Raw genomic sequence first — 20761 nt, forward strand, 5'->3', positions numbered from 1 at the left:
CTGACCACGACGTTGCTAGTTGTCGGTTTTGTGTTAGATTTAACCATCGCACCATTAAGCGTCGGTACGATTTTGCATTTCATTATTTTGGCAGAAGATTTAACTATACAATGCCGTTGGAGCAACCGACTACCGCAGTTTATATAAAGCGCAAAGAAAAGGACAGGCATCCGAGGTCCAAAACTGACGATGAGGCTTCTGCTAGGCCTGTTGCCGGTTCTCAGTGAGGTGCTTTCGCAGCCCCTGACGCCCGCTACCTCAGAGCCACAGGCTGCTTCCGACTCACACGTGGAGCCGACTTGGCCACTGGAAACTCATGGCATTGGACACTCTGATACTATTCCCTCAGATGGGTCCGGAGCCGCTGAGCAGGCACCGGCTTCTGAGGGTGTTTTCAGGCCTACACAGTTGTATGTGAAGCCAACTTCAGCTTCAAAGGCAAAGACTAAAGCAGCTCTAAAGACAAAGAAACAAGTACAGCATTCTCCTGGACAGGCCTCCATGCCTAAAAAACAGATGCTTAAAATGGCCGAAGACCTAATTACTTTGATCAGGGGTTCCCATCCCCCACCTGATAAGAGGCCTAGGCAAGAGATAGAATATGCCTCTTCAGACCAGGTTTCCATTTCCTCTGATTCCTCTTCTGACCAGGAATATTCTCTTCCTCCCTATGAGGACTCTGATGCTGAAGAATCTATTCTTTCAGCCTCTCCTCCTGAGGATTATTCTTTTGGGGAAACCCTGCATACTATGAGGGAGCACTTCCACTGGGAGAGCCAAGATTACTCAGAATCCAAGAAAAGGCTCAGAGACTTCCTTTTATTACCTCAGCACAGGCCCCTTGCTATTCCTCCTGTTTTAGACATTGTAGATGATGTATTTTCAGAGTCCGGACTGTCTCCTGACAATTTGCCTCCAGCTCCTGTTAAGCCAGACAGATACTATAGGGTTCCTGATTCTCATAAATTTATTTATAAAAACCCTGCTGCTGACCCAGAAACACTCTCTCAGGGTCTCAAAGGGGTCAAGGCATCCACTGCAAAAAACCCTATACCCTCTGTTAGGGATTCAAGGGCCCTGGACCAATGTGGGGAAAAAGATTTAAACTTCTGCTACCTTGGCTGTAAGAGCTTTAAATTGTCAATTTCATATGCTTAAATATCAGCAATATCTAATGTCACTGCTTAAACATAAAATGTTGACAAATTCAGAATGTGCAGAAAACCAAGAAATGCAGGATTTATTGCATGCTGCTGAACAAGTAGGAAAGCGTACTTTGCAATGTGGTTTTGATTCTCAAGGCCTCTTGCAGGGCCGCTGTTACAGGTTCTGTCATTAGGAGACATGCTTGGTTAAAAGAACAGAATCTGCCCAATCATGTCAAAGCAAAATTATTAGATGCTCCATTGCAACTTGATACCTTGTTTGGTGTTAAAGCAGAAGAGGTTTGAAGAAGATTGAGGACAAAGCTAAATCTATGCAAACAGTCAAGGAGTTTTTACAGGTACAGCCTCCCAGATTTAGCAGGAACTGGCCTGCAAAGAATTGGTCCTTTCCAGTGTCAGACAGACCACAAAGAGGTAGATACCGATGCCCCAGAGGCAGATCACAGCACCAAGGCTCATACCGGCCTAAACAATGGGATGCTTCAACCTCCAAAAGCAGAGAAGAAAAATCACAGCCATACAGGAAACAGTCTCAATGACTTTCCCCTGCCAGCACCAACAACTTATCTTCTGGCAGCTCCCTTAGGTGAAAAACTAGCACTTCTTTGATCAAAACTGGCACATGATCACTCAAGACAAATGGGTCTTGAATATCGTATCCCAAGGCTACAAGTTCCATTTTCATACCCTGCCAAGGCCAAACGGTATGCCAAACCTGCGACGCAATCAATGGGCAGAGGCACAAAAACAAGTTTCATCCCTCATGGACAATGAGGGCCATTCAGCAAGTACCACAGCAAGAGCAGGAACAAGGATTTTACTCAAGGCTATTCTTGATGCCCAGAAAGGACAAAACCTGGAGACCAATACTGGACCTTTCTATCCTGAACACATTCCTGGACATTCCAAAATGTTAACTCTGCAGCAGCTTCTGCCCATGCTGGGCAAGAAGGCATGGCTTGTGACTTTAGACCTAAAAGAGGCATACCTGCATGTCCCAATCAGACAATCATGCAGAAGATACCTCAGATTTATAGCTGGCTCAATGCATTACCAATTCTCTGCACTGCCCTTTGGCTTATCTACTGCGCCCAGGGTCTTCACAAAACCAGTAATTGCTTTTTGCAGACAAAGAGGAATTCAAATATATCCTTACTTGGATGACTGCCTTATTCAAGAAGAGAACAAAGACACTCTACTACAGCATCTGGCATTTGTAAAAACATTACTAGCAGGCCTAGGGTACTCAGTAAACGAAAAGAAATCAAAACTCGTACCCTCTCAAGAGATAATATTCCTGAGTGCAAGCTTAAATACAACTGCCCAGATGGCTTATCTCACGCCAGACAAACACAGACAACTGACTATTTTTTTCAAAATGTTGGCAACAAAAACCCAGTTATCTGCAAGAAAAATTCTGCAGGCTTTGGGCTTCATGGCATCCTACATTCTGCTAATTCCATGTGCAAGACTGCATATGAGAAGCTTCAATGGTATCTAAAAAGTGTTTGGAATCAACATTGCTACAGCCTGGAAACAATAATTACCCTCATTTCCTGCCTGCAACAGGAGTTTCGATGCTGGGCAAAAGCCTGTCACCACAACATGGGACAGCCATTCACCTTACCCACAGCCAGGCAGACATTGACAACAGATGCATCAGATTATGCCTGGGGGGCACATATGGCAGGAAGATGTATTCAGGGCACATGGTCCGCAAGGCAAATGTATCTACATATCAATCAAAAAGAGATGCTAGCAGTTCAAAATGCCCTGACAGCCTTCAAGGATCTACTTCATCCAGGACAACTACTGATAGACGGACAATACCACAGTCATGTGATACATAAGCAAGGGGGCACACATTCCTACCCCCTCTGCAGACTAGCCATGAACTTGTGGGACACAACATTGACTTACCAAGTACATCTGCAAGCACAATTCCTGCCAGGAAGGATAAATACTCTGGCAGACGAACTAAGCAGAAACCTAATGGATCCCCACGAGTGGAAATTGGATCCACAAGTCTTCAGCATGATAACAAGGAACTGGGGGTGCCCGGACATAGACCTATTTGCCTCCCCTCACAATTGCCAACTACAAAGATTCTGCACAAGGACTTATCACAAGCAAGCATGGAAAGTGGATGCTGTATCTTTCAGCTGGAAAAACCTAACAGTATATGCTTTTCCTCCTCTGCCTCTCCTCCCCAAGGTACTCCTCAAGGTCAGACAAGAGAAGCCAAAAATGATTCTGATTGCCCCAGACTGGCCCCGCCAGCACTGGTACCCAGTCCTAAAGAGCTTGTCCCAATGCCCAGCTTGGACACTACCTCAAATTCCTCACTTATTGACTCAACAAGACAGTCTGATACTGCACAGCCAACTCAGGACCCTAAACCTGGCAGCATGGCGAATAATGTAGCCATTCAAGACACGCAGTGTCTACAGTAAACTCTCAGTTAACTGGCACCCATGGGGATTGGTAGATGCAGGATAACTGTAGTTTCTGGTTGCTTGAGAGTTATTGTTAAAAATAGGCCTGACTAATAATGTACCCTATACTATTTATTTGGTTTGACTTGTTCTCAGGTTGGGGGGAGAGGGAATTTATTCCTGTCTTCCATTTTGAAACTCTAAAACTTTAAAAACTTAAAGTATGTTTGTGTGTGTGTGTGGGGGGGTGTAACACATGACATTTGTACTGTATTTCTTCGATATTTTTGTGCCGGTTGCTTGAGTTCTGGTTAGCTGAGAGTTTACTGTAGTAAAGTTGGTCTAGACTTTGATTTCCATTTTCTAGTGATTTTGTTTTTGGCAGCCACCATAATTAGACTCGGCAAGGCTTTACTATGTCTAGGGAATTCCGATTTTGTAGCATAACTCAAAAAAAATCCTCTCCCCATTCAGTCTAATCTGCTCACCCAGCATATCCGACAGAGCGGTCTGCGGGGAATCCCTAAAATCTGTCAGCTCATTACACTCCCAAAAAATTATGTTCCCAGCTATCTCTTTCTTGCCATTCACACCTCCAACATTTGCTATCCACCTGAGGAAAAATTCTTTGGAGTCTACTTAGGTTGTAAAAATATGTATGTAAATACTTTCAGGCAAAGGTCCTAAATCTTCTAGACTTTGTTGCATATTTTGGAGATAGACATATATCCCCCTGTTGTGAAGTGCTTTTCCAGTCTCTTCCCAATCCTTTCTAAGCTCCTCTGATTGATTCATGTAATTATCATGCAATATTTTATATGCTTTACTAATTATTCCTTTTTTAATGGCAGCTTCTGTTCTAGATTCTATTAAAAACGCTACCAGTGCTGGTCTTTCATTTAGGAGTCCCCCATTTCTTTCTCTTTGCCTATACTGTAATTTCAGTCCTTGATGGGGAAGGCAGTCTGTAACCTGCAGTCCAAATAAATTCTTAGCCTCTTCCCATTTGATTACCTTTCTAGTTACTTGCTCCCAATACCTTGGTTCCTTTGCCAAATTTTCTCAAATAAATTCCAGCCCCCTCTTGCCTATTATCTGTATCCCTGACCACCGTCATCCCTATCGGCAAAATTTGTTTTCTCCATTCTTGTGCTGGTTTGGTTCTTAGAATACTCCCAGGTATTTTATGAATATAATACTCCGCATGAATTTGGTTGTTCTCCTTTTACATCCTTCTAAGTTGTGAACTGCTGATTGAGGGCTCAGTGTCTGTTATTCTAAAAGTGTATTAGTTCTGGTTTAAGCACTTGGGCTTCAGGCCAGTTATTTTACATTAAGAAGGTTCGTGGTCTGCACTGTTGTGGGAGGAGAGGCTGGACTCTGCCCTTCTGAGCTGGGAATTTCTGGTTAAAGGCTTATAGTGCCTGCATATTTTAACTGTTTCTTACTGAAATTGGTACACCTTGTTTGCTGTAGCATAGACTAGATCCAGGCCTGCTGAATCTAGCTTTATTTGTATGCTTGTTGTTTGTTTGCTTGTTATTTCCCTGAAACACTAATTCCACCTAAAACGTGGCTTTTCAGCGCTTCTGTGGATCCCTAGTGATATCTGCATTGCTTACTGTACTTATTTCCTTGTTTCACTTGAAAGAAAGTTACTGTTTGTTGTTTTTGCATTTAAGTTACCTGTAACACATTGCATTTAAGTCACCTGGCACTTGCTCACTAAAGCAATTGTGTAAGTCGGCGGTAAAATATTAAAAGCACTACACCCTCTCAAACTCCCCTTGAGTACCTCGTTCCCCATTGGCCCTTTTTTTTTCAGTTATAAAGGAATTCCCAATACTGTTCTAGCATGTCCAAAGGTCAGTTGTCAATCTCCTCTCCGGTCCAGCTGGTGAATCTGGGAATCTTGAGGCAATGTTACAACTGCCTCATGTACACAGACAACCCTCTCCTCTTCCCAACAAATTCCAACACATGTGAGAGATGCAACCATATAGCCATACTGGAGGCTAAGCGCTCTCAACTCAGTACTGGCGAAACCAGTCAGGAGGAGAAGGAAACCACGCTCACTACAATTCCAGTCTCACATAGACCTACCATGACAGCAAAGCAAACACACAAAAACATACTCGGAGGCTCTAAATAAAAATCTGCCTAAGTAGACACCCAAGCAACCGCTACCCCAAAACAAAACACGTGCAACACATAGCTCACAAAGCCAGTGTGCCGAACAGTCACAGCCCTTAAGGCTAAACAACACCCCTGATACACTTGTAATAGGTGACTCTATTGTCAGGCACACTGATGTCCCGCTCACCAGACTGAACAAGGAGAAGGTCACGGTGAGCTGCCTGTCAGGCGCTAGGATCCGCCACATAACACAAGCACTCAGGTCACTCCAAGGCAAGTACAAATATGACTCAGTCATTGTCCATGCTGGTGTGAATGACCTGAGACGTACCTCCCTGGACTACATGAAAAGAGACATAGAGGAGCTCTCTGAGCATGTAGCCCAGGCCGGTATGACCCTGACCTTGAGTAGCATCTTACCGTCACCAAGAATGATGCCACAATATGAAGACAAGATGATCAATTTCAACAATTGGCTTAAGTCTTGGTGACATTCAAAGGGGATCCAATGCCTGTCAGCCTGGGATGACATGCTCGACAAGCCACGATGCTTCGCTAGGGACGGCTTGCACCTGTCACCCCTGGGCTTTTGGATATTGGCAAAGGCTCTTGCTACCCCCATAGTGCCTTTTTTAGGCAAGGCTCAAAAGACAAACCCACCTCCATAGGTATCACAAGGGATAAGAAACTAAGAGTAATGCTACTCAACGCCAGAAGTCTAAACCTCAAGATGCACGCACTCGAAACTCTCATTAGCATAGAGAACATCGATATCTGTGCAGTAACAGAAACCTGGTTCAAGGCTCCCGAGAGCACCCCAGCACTACCAGGTTATACCTCATACCACGCTTTTCGGCCCCAAAACTTGGACCGAACCACAAAAGGAGGGGGAGTATCAATATTCGTCAAAGATACCCACACCTCCAGGTTGGTGGCACAGCACGAAGCATCAGAGACTATCCATGTGCAACTAACAGTGGGTAAAACTGCCTTCCAGTTTATAGCCTGCTACAGACCACCCTCCCAAACCCAGGAACCCCACTTGGCCTTCCTGAGAACACTGGAAAATATGAAGGTCTCTCCAAACACCATTATATTGGGCGACTTCAACTACCCAAACATAGACTGGGAGCATTACTCTAGCTCCATCACCCTAGCCCAAAGGTTCCTAGAATTTATAAACTCAAATGCTATGGAACAACTTGTTACCACTCCCACAAGAGGGGAAAACATACTGGACCTGATCATCACCAACATGGGGACTCTGCTCCAGACCAGAAGTGTATCCCTCACTGGTAAGATCAGGCCATAAACTAATCTCACTGGATATTCACATCCCGACTCCACCCCCTGCCTTGAAAACCACAGTGAAAAACTTCTCTAAACCAAATTTCACACTCCTCAAAACCGAGGTGGAATACTTGAAAGCCCCCGGGCCTATGGACAATACGGCCCAGACCACAGAATCCTTTATAAACGCATTCTATGAACACCTTCAGGAATGCATGGATCATGCAATCCCAAATAAAACCAAGACCCAATCCTGCAAAGGCAGACGTCCTGTCTGGTGGACCCCAGCCATAAACAAACTATACAATAGAAGGAGGAAGCTACTACATGATAGAGCAAAATCCCAAAAAGGGACGGCATCTCTGATCAGTATTAGCAAAAAACTACGGGCACTCATAAAATCGTCTAAGGCCAGCTTCGAGAGAAAAATTACACAGGACACTAAGGATAATCACAAGGCTTTCTTTAGTTATGTTAGGAACCTGGGTGGGAATTCCCAGATATGCTCAGAATTAATCCAAAATGACAAAAAATACACCGAACCCACAGACATTGCCAACATCCTAGCTGCCAGTTTCAGCGCAAACTCCCCCCCCACCACCACCAAAAGGGCAAATATCTATCCCAGCAGAGTGCTGCCCCCCTGACATCTCAGATGCTCAGGTAAGAGCTGCCCTCTCCAAAGCAAAAAACACAGCGTCAATGGGACCAGACTGTGTCCCGGGCTGCGTCCTACATGAACTCCAAGAAGAGCTAAACCCAAACATAAAACTACTGTTCGGTCTCAGCCTTACTACAGGATATGTATCCAAAGAGTGGCATACAGCAACAGTGGTCCCTCTCCACAAAGGTGGTGCCTCAACGGATCCTGGAAACTATTGCCCCATAAGCCTGACTAGCTTGGTCTGCAAAGCCATGGAAAGGATCATCATGGACCTCATAAATAAAGATATTGGCAGACACTGGATCCTACCCAGTTCGGCTTTGTTAAGGGCAGATCCTGCCTCTTAAACCTGGTTGATTTCTTTGAAACAGTCACCAAGGCCATTGACAAGGGGAAGGTGGTCCACACAGCCTACCTGGACCTCGCAAAAGCCTTCGATACAATACCCCACTCGGGCATTATAGATAAGCTCACCAGCTTAAATATAAACCCCTATATCACTAGATGGGTTGCAAACTGGCTCAAGGACAGAACCCACATGGTTAGAATTGCTGGAGCCATGTCAGACTCCAAACCAGTTACAAGTGGCGTCCCACAAGGCTCAGTCCTGGGACCTCTCTTGTTCGGTATATATTTCTCTGAGGTACAGGCCAACACGGAAGGACTGTGGCTGACCAGGTTCGCAGATGACTGCAAACTGGGTGCCATAATCGACTCTCCAGCCGACACAAGCATCCTCCAAAAGGGCCTCATAGAAACAGACAGCTGGTGCCAGAGCCATGGCCTCAAGCTAAATGCCAAAAAGTGTATAGTCATCCCCTTTGGCAAAAACAAAGTGCCCACAAATTACCACATAGGTGGTAATCCATTAAGTACAGAAGAAGTAATTAGGGACCTGGGGACCCAAGTTGATAGCAATCTCATATTTGACAACGACGTGGCCAAAGTGGTTAGAAAAACATTTTATATAGCCCATCTAATCATGAAGGGATTCACATCTAGATCAGGGGAGGTCATCGTGCCTCTTTACTCATCCCTCATCAGGCCCATAATTGAGTACAATGCCCCTTTTGGGATGTACCTTACCAGACACCTGCAGCAACTGGAAAGACCCCAAAAGTACCTCACCAAGAGGATCAAAGGGCTCAAACAGATGCCATATGCTGCCCGGTTAAAGAAACTCCAGCTCTACTCAGTGGCATACCGCCTGCTCAGAGGCGATCTGTGCCTGACGATAAAGCCATGTCCAACCCGAATTAATGGACATGCTGCACCTCAGAAAATCCAAATCCCATTGAGCTACGCGCTTGAGAGACTTGAACCTCAGCACTGAAATAAATAGGACATGCTGGAGGGACAAATTCATAACCCAGAGGCTCCCTTCACTCTGGAATAAAATCCCAGTCCAGGTTAGGCAGAGTCCCTCATTGACTCTCTTCAAGAGGAATCTTGATGAGTGGATGGGAGGTCGTAGGTTTACCCCGGGTATCACTTCTGTGTCACTGTTAGACAGAGGCACAGTATACTAACCTCGAAAAAGGGCATAGCAAAATTAATTTAAAATGGGTGGCGAAAGCCAAACACACTCTGGCTAGGCTTATAAATGCCCTAGGGCAGATAGCCTAGTATGAACCTATGAACCTATTAGAACCTATTAACCTGTTAAGAGTCTGCATCGAAAATCCCAATCTCTCCTTATTTCTTGAGCATCATTCCTTTCCACTTTGCATTATAGTTTTCTGCTTGTGCTATGTATAAACCTTAACTATGTTGCTCTAAAAAACCCCCTCAAATTGGGTAATCCTAGTCCGCCTTGTTCTATTGGTAGAATCATCATATCCCACTTGTTGTCTTCCCTTCCCAGATAAAATCTTTCAACTCTCTTTTAATTGCTGTCCACAGCTTCTCCGCTTGATAAAAGTATGCCTGACCTGTGACTAAAGCGACTAAAAACATTTTAATGGCTTGTATCTTAGTATCCATATCCTTATAACAAAACTTCCAGTTTCTCAATTTTTATGTTATCTTCTGTTTAGTCTCTTCCCACATATCCTTAGCTGAGACCACAGAGTCATTTCTAATCCATACTGCTAAATACTTCATTTTATCATGTCCCCATAAATATGGATATTGTTGTCCAGTTCATGTGTGGTACGTAATTTACTGCTTATTGCCTTTGATTTAGCTTCATTAATTTTATATCCCAAGAAGATTTGAAACTGTCTAAAAATGTTCCACAACACTGTAATGTCCCTTCCCTGAAAACCTTACTTTATCAAATTCACATATCCATTTCTTTCCAGGTGTGTCTCCTGTAGCAGAGTTATTTGCACTCTACATTATATAATGTAACACTACTCTTTCTTTTTTATATTTATTTGTAAGACCATTCAGATTGAAAGACATTAGAGAAAGCATCATTTTTTATATAGTTCTTACTACCACCTTGTGTATGTAACTGCTCTTTTGCTAAATGTCTAGTTCCAACTTTTGTGTTACATGTATATATTAATTTGGCAGGTTGGTCTTTTATACAGTTGTTTCATGTCATTTCCATTTGCAGCTATGTCACACCTTACATAACTTTTTGATGTTCATCGTGTTACCTTGCTGCAGTCATCACACTTGGGTTATCCTGCCGTCAGGCGGTCCCACAGTCTGCCTGAATTCCAAAGTCTTGGTGTCGGTTGCTGTCGCTTCTTCCCTGACGTCAGTGTGCCAGGGGTATGTAAGAGGCATCCGACTCCATTTTCTTCAGTCTTTCTTGCCGCGCGGTGCCTGAAGCAGAAGCAGTTCGCAAGTGCCGGTCGGCCGACACCTGAGATTTTCGATTAGAATTTCAGTCCGAAGTCTTCAGTAAAGCTAAATACCCCATTGGGGAACCTTTTCTTGCCTCAGTCCGATGTCAGAAAAAGTTAACAATTGCATTTCTTGTGGGAAGCAAATACCTCATAAGGACTTCCATTCCTATTGTATTCCTTGCCTAGGCCCAGACCACGATGTCACAGGTTGTCGGTTTTGTGCTAGGTTTAATAAACGAACTATCAAACACCGTTTTGACTTCGCACGACATTACTTTGGTAGGAAATTTAATTATATCATACCGTCGGAGCAGCTGACAACCGGCATGCATAAAAAATGCAAGGATAAGGACAGGCAGCCTAGGAACAAGCCAGATTCCGAGGCCTCTGCTGGGCCTGTCGCCGGTTCTCCGGTTTTCAGTGAGGCGCCTACGCAGCCCCTGATGACCACAGAAGTGGAACCCCAGACAGCTGCGGATTCTCAAGCGGAGTCTACTAGGCCGATGCAGCCATCTTAATTAGGCCCTTCCGACACCGGAGCAGAAGTACACCCCGGTGTAGTGGAAACACCTTCGGTTGCATAAGGTGTCTTCAGACCGACTACACTCAAAGCGTATGGACTCAGCACAGCCACAGCTTGGAAACAATGATACCACTCATTCCCTGCCTTCAACAGGAGTTTCTATGGTGGGCACAGGCATGTCACCTCAACAAGGGTCAGCCTTTCACCTTACCCACAGCCAGGCAAACTATGACAACAGATGCATCGGACTATGCCTGGGGAGCACACATGGCAGGACAGTGCATTCAGGGCAAATAGACTACAGATCAGAGGCATCTGCATATCAATCAAAAAGAAATGCTAGCAGTACAGAATGCCGTAACAGCTTTCAAGGACCTCTTACACCCAGGACAACTAACAAAAAAGACGGACAATACCACAGTAATGTGGTACATAAACAAGCAAGGGGGCACACATTCCTACCCTCTATGCAGGCAAGCAATGACCTTGTGGAACATCGCACTGTCTTACCAGGTTCAATTACAAGCACAATTCCTGCCAGGAAAGAAAAACACATTGGCAGACGACCTAAGCAGAAACATCATGGATCCACACAAGTGGAAACTAGATCCACAAGTATTTGCAATGATATCTCAAAAATGGGGACGCCCAGACATAGATCTTTTTGCAAGCCCCCAAAACTACCAACTTCAAAAATTTTGCACAAGGACATTCCATCCACAAGCTTGGAAAGTGGACTCCGTCTCAATCAGTTGGAAAACATTAACAGTGTATGCCTTTCCTCCACTGCCTCTTCTAGCAAAGGTACTGCTGAAAGTCAGATTAGAGAGGCCACAAATGATACTCATTGCACCAAACTGGCCACGCCAGCATTGGTATCCAATTCTAAGGAACATGGCCCACGGCCCACCATGAATTTTACCACAGATTCCTCACCTGCTCACCCAGCGAGACAATCAGATTCTACACAGCCAGCTCAAGACTTTAAACCTGGCCGCATGGCAAATTACCTGAACAACCAGCCAACACCTCTATACAAAGCTGTTATGGATGTCATTCTGGAGGCCAGGAGGCCAGCACCAGGAAAACCTATTCAGACAAATAGAAAAGATTTTGCTCCTGGAACCAGGCTAAAGGCCAAAATCCACTTGATCCAAACATTCCTCAGATTCTACAATATTTGACTGAGATGTTGCATAAAGGACTTTCCTTTTCATCTATTAAGATCCACGCCTCAGCAATTTCAGCTCATTACAACACGGATCCTCCTTTATTCTCACATCCACTCCTAAGACAGTACCTCAGAGGGGCTAAGAACATTAAGACCGCCAAGGAGAGCACCAACTCCTACTTGGGATCTCAACTTTGTTCTGGAAAAGCTTACACTGCCGCCCTTTGAACCAGCTTTTTCAGCTGATTTAAAATTTCTTTCATGAAAAACTGCCCTGCTACTAGCAATAACCTCAGCTAGAAGAGTCTCAGAGCTACAGGCACTAATGGCAGTGGAGCCTTTCCTCATTTTTCATCAAGACAGAGTCTCTCTACGAACTAACCCTTCCTTTATGCCAAAGGTGGTATCCAGTGTGGCCCTAAACCAAACCATTCATTTGCCCACCTTTTTCCCAAATCCCCAGAACAAAGGAGAAAGACTCATGTACTCTTTGGACATTCACAGGCAATTACGTTACTGCTTGGATAAAACTAAGGCTTTCAGAAAAACTGAGCAGTTCTTTGTAGCCTATGCTACAGGATCACAAGCAAAAGCGATCTCAAAACAGACCATTTCTAAATGGATAGGGCATTGCATTGTTTCTGCTACACGCATCATGGGAAACCGGTACCTGCTAACATTAGGTCCCACTCCACCAGGGCTACAGCTACATCAGCAGCCTTTCTCAGGGGAGTGCCAACCAAGGATATTCTGGAAGCTGCAACTTGGAATTCAGTGCACACCTTCGCCAAACACCATCACTTACCTCTTTATTCTAAGACTAGAGCTGGTTTTGCCACTGCAGTTTTGCAGGGCCTACTAGCTTCTTCTAACCCTGTTTAACTCCACCTCCCATCCTTAGCTTTGGGATTCAACCTGAGTGTGATGACTGCAGCAGAGTAACACGATGAACATAGTACAGTTTTGTACCTACCATAAATGTAGATGTTCGAGTGTTCACCCTGCTGCAGTCCAGGTTACCCTCTGTACTAGCTGAACTTATCTGTACCACTCTATCCTATACAACCTCTGTGGTGTATTTGCTTGTGCCTAAAGGTATTGTTTTATTTTTATCTAGCTACATATATATATTTTGCCTACCTATTGGGGGCATCTGACATCTGGGGCAAGAAAAATTGAAGAAAAACTGGGGCAAGAAAAACTGAAGAAAATGGCGTCGGATGCCTCTTATATACCCCTGGTGCACTGACGTCAGGGAAGAAGCGACAGCAACCGACGCAGGACCAAGACTTTGGAATGCAGACTGACTGCGGGACCACCTGACGGCAGGATAATCCAAGTGTGATGACTGCAGCAGGGTGAACACTCGAACATCTACATTTATGGTAGGTACAAAACTGTACTTTTTTTGAAAGCCCTCAAACAGAACAAACCCCCTCCACCCAAAAACATTCCTAAAACCTATGAACTTAACAAAAACGCACAAAACTATGTACATCTTCAAATATTGAAGTTTTTGCTTCCTAATAACATAAGTTCTAAGCTGATAGCTACACACAGATAGGCTAAAGTTAACCAAAAAGAAAGCTTAGTCATGCTAAGATGCATGGTGCAGCCTGTGCTGTTTGATTTTATATTTCTTTATAACTCTCTCCCAGTTGAGAAAACACTTGAATGCTTTTAGTAAACAGTTTCTCCAAGCCATTTCTCTTTATCAAATTTTGTAGCGACATGCAAACCAGACATAAAACTGCTAAGGCTACATTGTTCATCAGGATAAAAGCCTTACAGTATTGAATATTCTTATTCATTTACATGCTTTATAAATACTGTAATAAACTTGCTACTGGATAACGCCTAGGGTTTTTACCCAGTCATTTCCCTATGCAGGCATGGGGCACGGATTTTTGTTTTGTCATACTCTCTTAACCAGACCCTTCTGCTCTCCCCATCTACTCTTCTCATTTTTTTCATTCTAGTGCCTACATTTCTCAAAACTGAACAAAGAAAGAGAGAAGGGTGAACAAGAAAAAAACAGAAGCACCTGTTTATATTAGTATCACCATTGCATTAGAAAAAAAGAGAGAACTTTACTTCAAGTTTAACTGATTTTGTCTTATCTTTAAAGCTGTCACACCTGGGAAAACCCCTGATTGTTTTCAGGGAACATCATGTCCTAGTCAATTTCTCGTTTTTTTTTTCTTTTCCCTCAGCCAATCCCCTTCCACCAGACTGTCTCCAGTTTCTCTTTATCAGATTGTCTCCATGGAGGCATGAAGACCAGCTGCAGAAATGCTACTTAGTATACATATTTCCAAGTGCTAGAAAAAAAGCCTTATAATATTCAATATTCTTTTTCATGTACTTGCTTTCTGTCTTAAAGTAAAGGTCTTTAATCAGTCATTTCCCCATGCAAGAATGAAAAAAGGCACATTAATTTGAACTCTGTCATGTCGTCTAAACCAGGCTAAGTTTTTTTCTTTTTTTCTTTAATTACATTGCATGTGTTTCTCAAAACTACACAAGAAGAAAAAGAGAAGAGGGGAAAAAAAAAACACTTGTTTACAATCCCCACTACACCCAAAAATAGCATGTAAAGAAAACCATGCAACACAGATATACAGTACTATTAAGAAAAGAGTTTTCTTTACTTAGCATTCTCCCCTCTCTTCCCCTCTCCAGAGCATTTTTCCAAACATTAATAACATGAAGTAAGGCACATACTTAGAGTCCTGCACTCAGCAAACAAATTTTGAAGAAGTCCAATATTTCCAGATTTTCTTTTGCTGTCATATTTCACAAATATAATTATTTCATTTTAATCCCACATTAAGTAACTGATTTTATTACTTTTCTCCAACACCCAAATCCTGTCTCTGAGTCATTTCCAACGTACTCTCGAGTCTTCTAGTCAACTCTTGTGCTCCTTTCTTTCTGTTGAAATACTGGAATAGTTTTCACAGGTGCAGTCTCTCTATGGTCTTTATTACCAGAGGAACATGAAGCCGAATCTCCTGTTTCATAGCTCAGTTTTTGTTGGACGTACTTTTGGATTTCCTCTTTAGCGTGCACTTAATCAAAAAATGATTTTGTCCCTCTAGGGAAGAATACCTTGAATCTCACACCTGTGTCTCAACATTCTCTGAATAGCGGAATGAGTTTACTTCTCTTTTGCCTGGTGTATAAAAATATGATGAATCTTGCCTTCTCTAAATAGATCTCATTCAGCTGAAGCGATGGCTGTCTTTTTAGCATTTTTAGGAATACATCATTGTATATTTATGTAGCAGCTAAGTGGGTTTCACTGACTACTTTTACAAGATGCTACAAGTCAGATATGATCTCTGAATGTAGGTCTTCCTTCATAGCTAAGTTTATTAAGGGTGAGTTTCCCTGAATATGTCTACCCTGTGGATTAGCTTACAGCTTTGTCCTGCTGTTGACAAGTGTGTACCTTCTCATCTCAAGGTATTGAAGTTAATCACTTGCCATATCATTATGTGTAGATCCATACACGTCAACATTTCTTGCTCTCCTTCCCTATGACAAATTGCAAAGTCAGGAGGATTTTTAGTTCCTGTTAATTTTGTTATTTTGTCTGCTTTTATGTGGCATGAGACAGACCTGGAAGATAAGCTAGTTTGCAGAGCATTAGTTATAAAAAGGTGTGGCTTGTTGCTTTTTAAAGTTGATGATGCCAAGCATTTAAAGGCCTGCATATTTACCTGTACTATTCATTAGGATGGACTAGCTCATGTAGAGCTAACATTATGGTAGGCAAATACGTTTCTTTTTTCCGTAGCTAAGTGGTAGCTGATATGTTTTGCTATAAAAAGTGCATTAAAACTTTGCCTTCTGAATTTAAAGCTTATGCAGTAGGTATCCCTCAGGCCTTTAACATGCAGATTTGGATGGTATTTGTGCGGTGGCTTTTTGGTCTTAGGCTTGATGTGATGCTGAGATTTGGGTCTTTATTCAATGTCCCTGTAATTGGAAGTATAAGAATAGGGATAATAATCAGAATGTCGGATCCTTGCTGCAGCTAACTTAGCGAAACTTAGCAAAAATAATAAAAATAAAGTCCACTTTCCAGAGGAAAAATCAGTCCAGTTAAGGGTTTAAGCAAAGAGAGAGAGGCTTGGGATGCTGAGTTGCTGTAAATGAGGATGGACCTCTTCAAACCATATAGGAATGTTTTGCGATTTTCTTAATGACAGAGTTGTATGAACAAGTTTATCCATATTAACATACCCACCTACATTTCCCCTCCTGTTACAGACTTGGAGTGTGTACTTGTTTTTGAATGCATTGTGCAGCATATCTGCAGTGTGGCAAAAGTCGACAGGCAAAGCAGTGAAGGCAAAGAGGGAAGAGTTTTGTAGCCTAGAAGTGTTTTAGATGCTAAGCTGTCAACTCCTGAAAACATTAGTGCTGACATTAATTGGAGCCTCATCTCATCTATATCTGCCTTTTCATAAGTTCATAACTTTTGCATATAAACAAATGTACAGCACACAAATTAAGATTGTTTATATATATATATATATATATATATATATTGTTTATATATTTTCAGTTCCAGGCAGATTTAGTACTAAGAAGCTCTAAAGAACACAACTTTGTAACTATGATTTATGCTATAAACAGTTATCTCCCTGCACAGATGATGACCCGCAGTCTCTTAAAGAGCATCTTATCGATGAACTGGATTATATTCTGGTGCCTACGGAAGGGTGGAATAAACTTGTCAGTTGGTATGGATTGATGGATGGCCAGGACCCAATAGCTCGAAAGGTACTGAAGTTCGGGATTTTAAATAGCTACAGTATTTAACAGAATTAACCATTTATTTACTTTTGCTGGTTTCTTTGCTCTTTGCCTTGTGTATGTAATAAAAAAACATGTTTTTCACAACTCAAACATTTGTCAGATTCCTTAATGCTTTCTTGTTAGCCAGGTGAGTTCAACTACACTGAATTTGATGGTGTTATCTAGGAGTTTAGTAAAGTGGGTTAAGGCTGTGGACTGCATTTTGCAGACCTGGATTTGTACCTTTCAACCTCTACATGTCTGCTGCAGAGCTGTGATGACCAAGATCCAATAGCTTGACAGGTACTGAAGTTCCTGATTTTAAATAGCTACAGTATGTAACAGAAGTAACCATTTAATGTTAAGTTGTCTATCTCGCCTTCGTTCTTGCTGTTTACTCTGCCATCTTCAATAGCTTGAGAGCTGTTTACTGGCTCGAGGCTACCCTTTATCCTATGATGCCTAACGAAAGCTACCCAGATCTCATTTGCCGCTTCAGCTACGAGGTGTGTCATTTCTAGCTCAGGCTTGTATACTTTTCTATATTTATATATTTATATTTGTTAAAACTTAAAACTAGTGTATACTTCCCCTTATAGTTTTGTTCTCTGTGGGTGTTGTTTGTGGACGTCGCTTCTTTCCGCAGTCCCTTTTTTCTTAAGAACTTGTTTAAATTAGAGACTTCTCCCCTCCCCCCTCCCTTAGCACAGCCGTTTAACTTAGAGGCTCTCCTTCCCTTCCTTTGCACTGTATTAATAAAAAAAAAACTGTTGTGTTCGTTTAGTAGTGTAGAGATTTTTTGTCTGTATTGTGGTACTTGGATTGTGTGTAGTGGTAGAGTCATGTCCAAGGATACGAAAGTTTCTGGCTTCAAAAAGTGTGACTCATGCTGTCAGAAAATGTCTCTGACAGATGGGCACACTAGTTGCATTTATTGTTTGGGCACTGTTCACCTGCAGGACTCTTGTTCTATTTGCCACGCCTTTAGTCCAAGGGTCCTGCAGGAGCGCAAAAACAAATTAATCCTTCGGGGTTTATTGAAGCCTCAGGATTCACCGGCAAAGACTTCTCAGCCAGTGAAATCCCCTAAATCTGTCAAGCCGTCTGCTCCACCTTCGGTGTCGACTCCTGTACTGGAACAACCTAGTATGTCTGTTCCGGCTGACACCGACAAGACAAGTCCTCCGTCGGCTCCATCAGATGTTTCTGAGCCATCACCGAGCCATAAGAGTCTGAGATCCCCTTCTTTGGAGTCCATCCACTCGGCGCCTCTGTCATCATTATTACAAAGTGAACGTAGTCACCATTCTTCACACTCCTCTCGATCCTCTAGGCTTTCGGATCATGATATGGAGAGAGTAGTAAGTAGGTTGCTTAAGTCACAGGCAATAGCTAAATTACTATCCAGCCCACATCAACAGGTATTGGCTCCAACCCGCCTGTATTTCCATTCCATTGAGTTTGGAGCCAGAGTTTGTTGGTGTGCGGGTAGTGGAACTGTCGGCTCTGATCACCATCTCTCCTTCGGCTCCGATTACCTTGATTGTTCCTTCTATCGAGGAATCTGGACGCCAGGGCTCTCTCGTCTGTTCCGAGGGGGCGAGTGGCATCGGACCCTTGTCCGATCCCGTTCTCCCCCTCGGAGCTTCAGTCCAGGTGAGCTTGGCTCCAACATCGGCCTTGAAGCTGCCACCCTCGGCGGGGAGAAAGATTCCTATTTCTTCGGAACTGGAGCTTTCTCTGCCTCGAGGTCGGGACGCTTTTCAGGTCATGCGGAGTGTGCTGTCCCCTGAAACAGCTCCACTACTGGCTCTTTCCCCCATAGTGTCTGTGCCAACCTCTGCTCCTCTTCCAGACCCCAAGCGTAGGGAACTGATGCCCCAGGACACCCCATTGGGTGTTCCCTCTTCTTCCGAGGCCTCCCCTGATCACTCAGAGGAGCCCCCTTGGAAGAAAAAGTGCAAGAGGAAGCACATTGACTCCCCTGAGTCTGTCACTTCAGATACAGACTTAGATGAATCGGAAGGGTCCCTGAGGTCCCCCTCTGAAGATGTTTCTATTTCAGACATCCTTGAAATGCTTAGGCAGAGGGGGAACTGGACATCCCTAGCCCCTACCGAGGATGAGTCTGTATTCCTGGACACATTCAGTTCCCGACCTTCCACCTCCTGGGTTTCTCTTTCTTTCGACCCACTCATGTCTGTTGTGGCTCGAAAGGCTTGGTCAGCTCCAGACACTGTGGAATCAACTCCGAAGAGACCTAACAAATTTATTACAGCCCCCCCCCCCCCCAGGATAAGCATTTCCTTTCCAAAGGTGTGTCCGTTGATGCCATGGTGGTAGCAGCAGCCACCAAGAAAGAGTTAGCAGAAACCTCTTCATCTGTTCATCCCCCTAACAAAGAGTCTCGGATGATGGACAAATACGTAAAGCGAATGTTTGCTTCAGCGACCTTCTTGATGAAGTCCCTGAACTATCTATGTCATTTTACTCGTCTTCAAAGGGATCTCCTAAAAGAGCTTGGAGGTGCCCTTCAAGATCCTACAGCTGAGGGAGTACAAGCCAAAGTAGCTTCCCAGCTGGCGACTCTTAATTCCATAGTCAACTCCTCCATGAGGCTGATTTCCTATGCAGCCGATGGAGCGAGCAGAGCCACTGGCACAGGTGTGACCCTCAGGAGACATGCTTGGATGCGGCTGTGTCAGTTTGCGGAACCCTTTCAAGCGTCCTTCACCAGTACTCCCTTTGATGGCTCCTTTCTCTTTGGGCCTCAGGTGAAAGACACGTTGGCCAGGTGTGAGCAAGAAGGCAAGGCTCTCTCTGCCGTGGGAGTCCGTTTTTCCACTCCCTCTAGACCTTACCCCAAGGGTCAGAAGAGTGGGAAGATGTGGTTCTGGAAATCCCAGGGATCCTTGCCTGACACACGTGGTGATTTTTCCTCAAGAGGCAGAGGGGAAACAACAGTAACATACGCCACCCTCGTGGCAGAGGGGGTCTGCAGAACAAGGGTGACAGAGACTCCTTCTCTGGCAAGTCCTTCCAGCATCCCCGAAGGGTTGCCCGGCTGCTCACCTCTGGAGGCAGTTGGGGGAAGACTTTCCCTGTTCCCAAAAGCCTGGCAAAATTTAACAAGAGACAGATGGGTACTATCCATTATATCCGGAGGTTACAAAATTCCCTTCCATAAATCCCCCTTACAGTCAAAAAAGGCCCTTCCAGATGTTCCACCCAATCTGAGGGAGCAAGCAGTCATAGAAGTTTCAAAACTGCTAGAAAAAAAGAGCCATTCAGGAAGTCCCCGCAGACCAGCTCGGATCCGGAACTTACTCAAGATTCTTTTGGTACCAAAAAAGACAGGGGACTGGAGATCGATTCTGGATCTCAGCAGACTAAACAAATCTGTACAAAGAGAAAAGTTTTGGTTGGTCACGCTGCAGTCCATTCTACCCTTTCTGGGTCAGGACAATTGGATGTGCTTGATAGATCTTCAGGACGTGTACTATCATATCAAGATGGACAGACGCTCTAGGAGATTTCTTCGCTTCCGGGTAGGGGCTAGTCATTACCAGTTCAAAGCTCTGCCCTTTGGTCTCACCTCAGCCCCCAGGATGTTCACCAAGTGTATGACAGTAGTCACGGCTCACTTGAGGCGTCAAGGATTCCAGGTGTTTCCATATCTAGACGACTGGCTCCTCACTGCTACCACCAGGCATCAACTCTTACAAGCGCGGGATTATACAATCACATTATGCACTCAACTAGGCAT

General features: G+C 43.9%; 1 protein-coding gene across 5 annotated transcripts in view; it reads left to right on the forward strand.

The window, feature by feature from the left end:
- The window catches only part of USP15 (ubiquitin specific peptidase 15), a 2212142-nt gene that overhangs the window by 309258 nt on the left and 1882123 nt on the right, over positions 1–20761 (forward strand). For all 5 annotated transcript variants that reach the window (XM_044088286.1, XM_044088282.1, XM_044088284.1 and 2 more), the window contains one exon: positions 16850–16980. In XM_044088286.1, coding sequence (XP_043944221.1) covers positions 16850–16980 — 131 coding nt within the window. The remainder of the gene's footprint in view (positions 1–16849; positions 16981–20761) is intronic.

This window comes from Protopterus annectens, chromosome 11.part0 (genome assembly GCF_019279795.1).
Source record: "Protopterus annectens isolate FY-2018-M chromosome 11.part0, PAN1.0, whole genome shotgun sequence".
Lineage (NCBI taxonomy): Eukaryota > Metazoa > Chordata > Ceratodontiformes > Protopteridae > Protopterus > Protopterus annectens.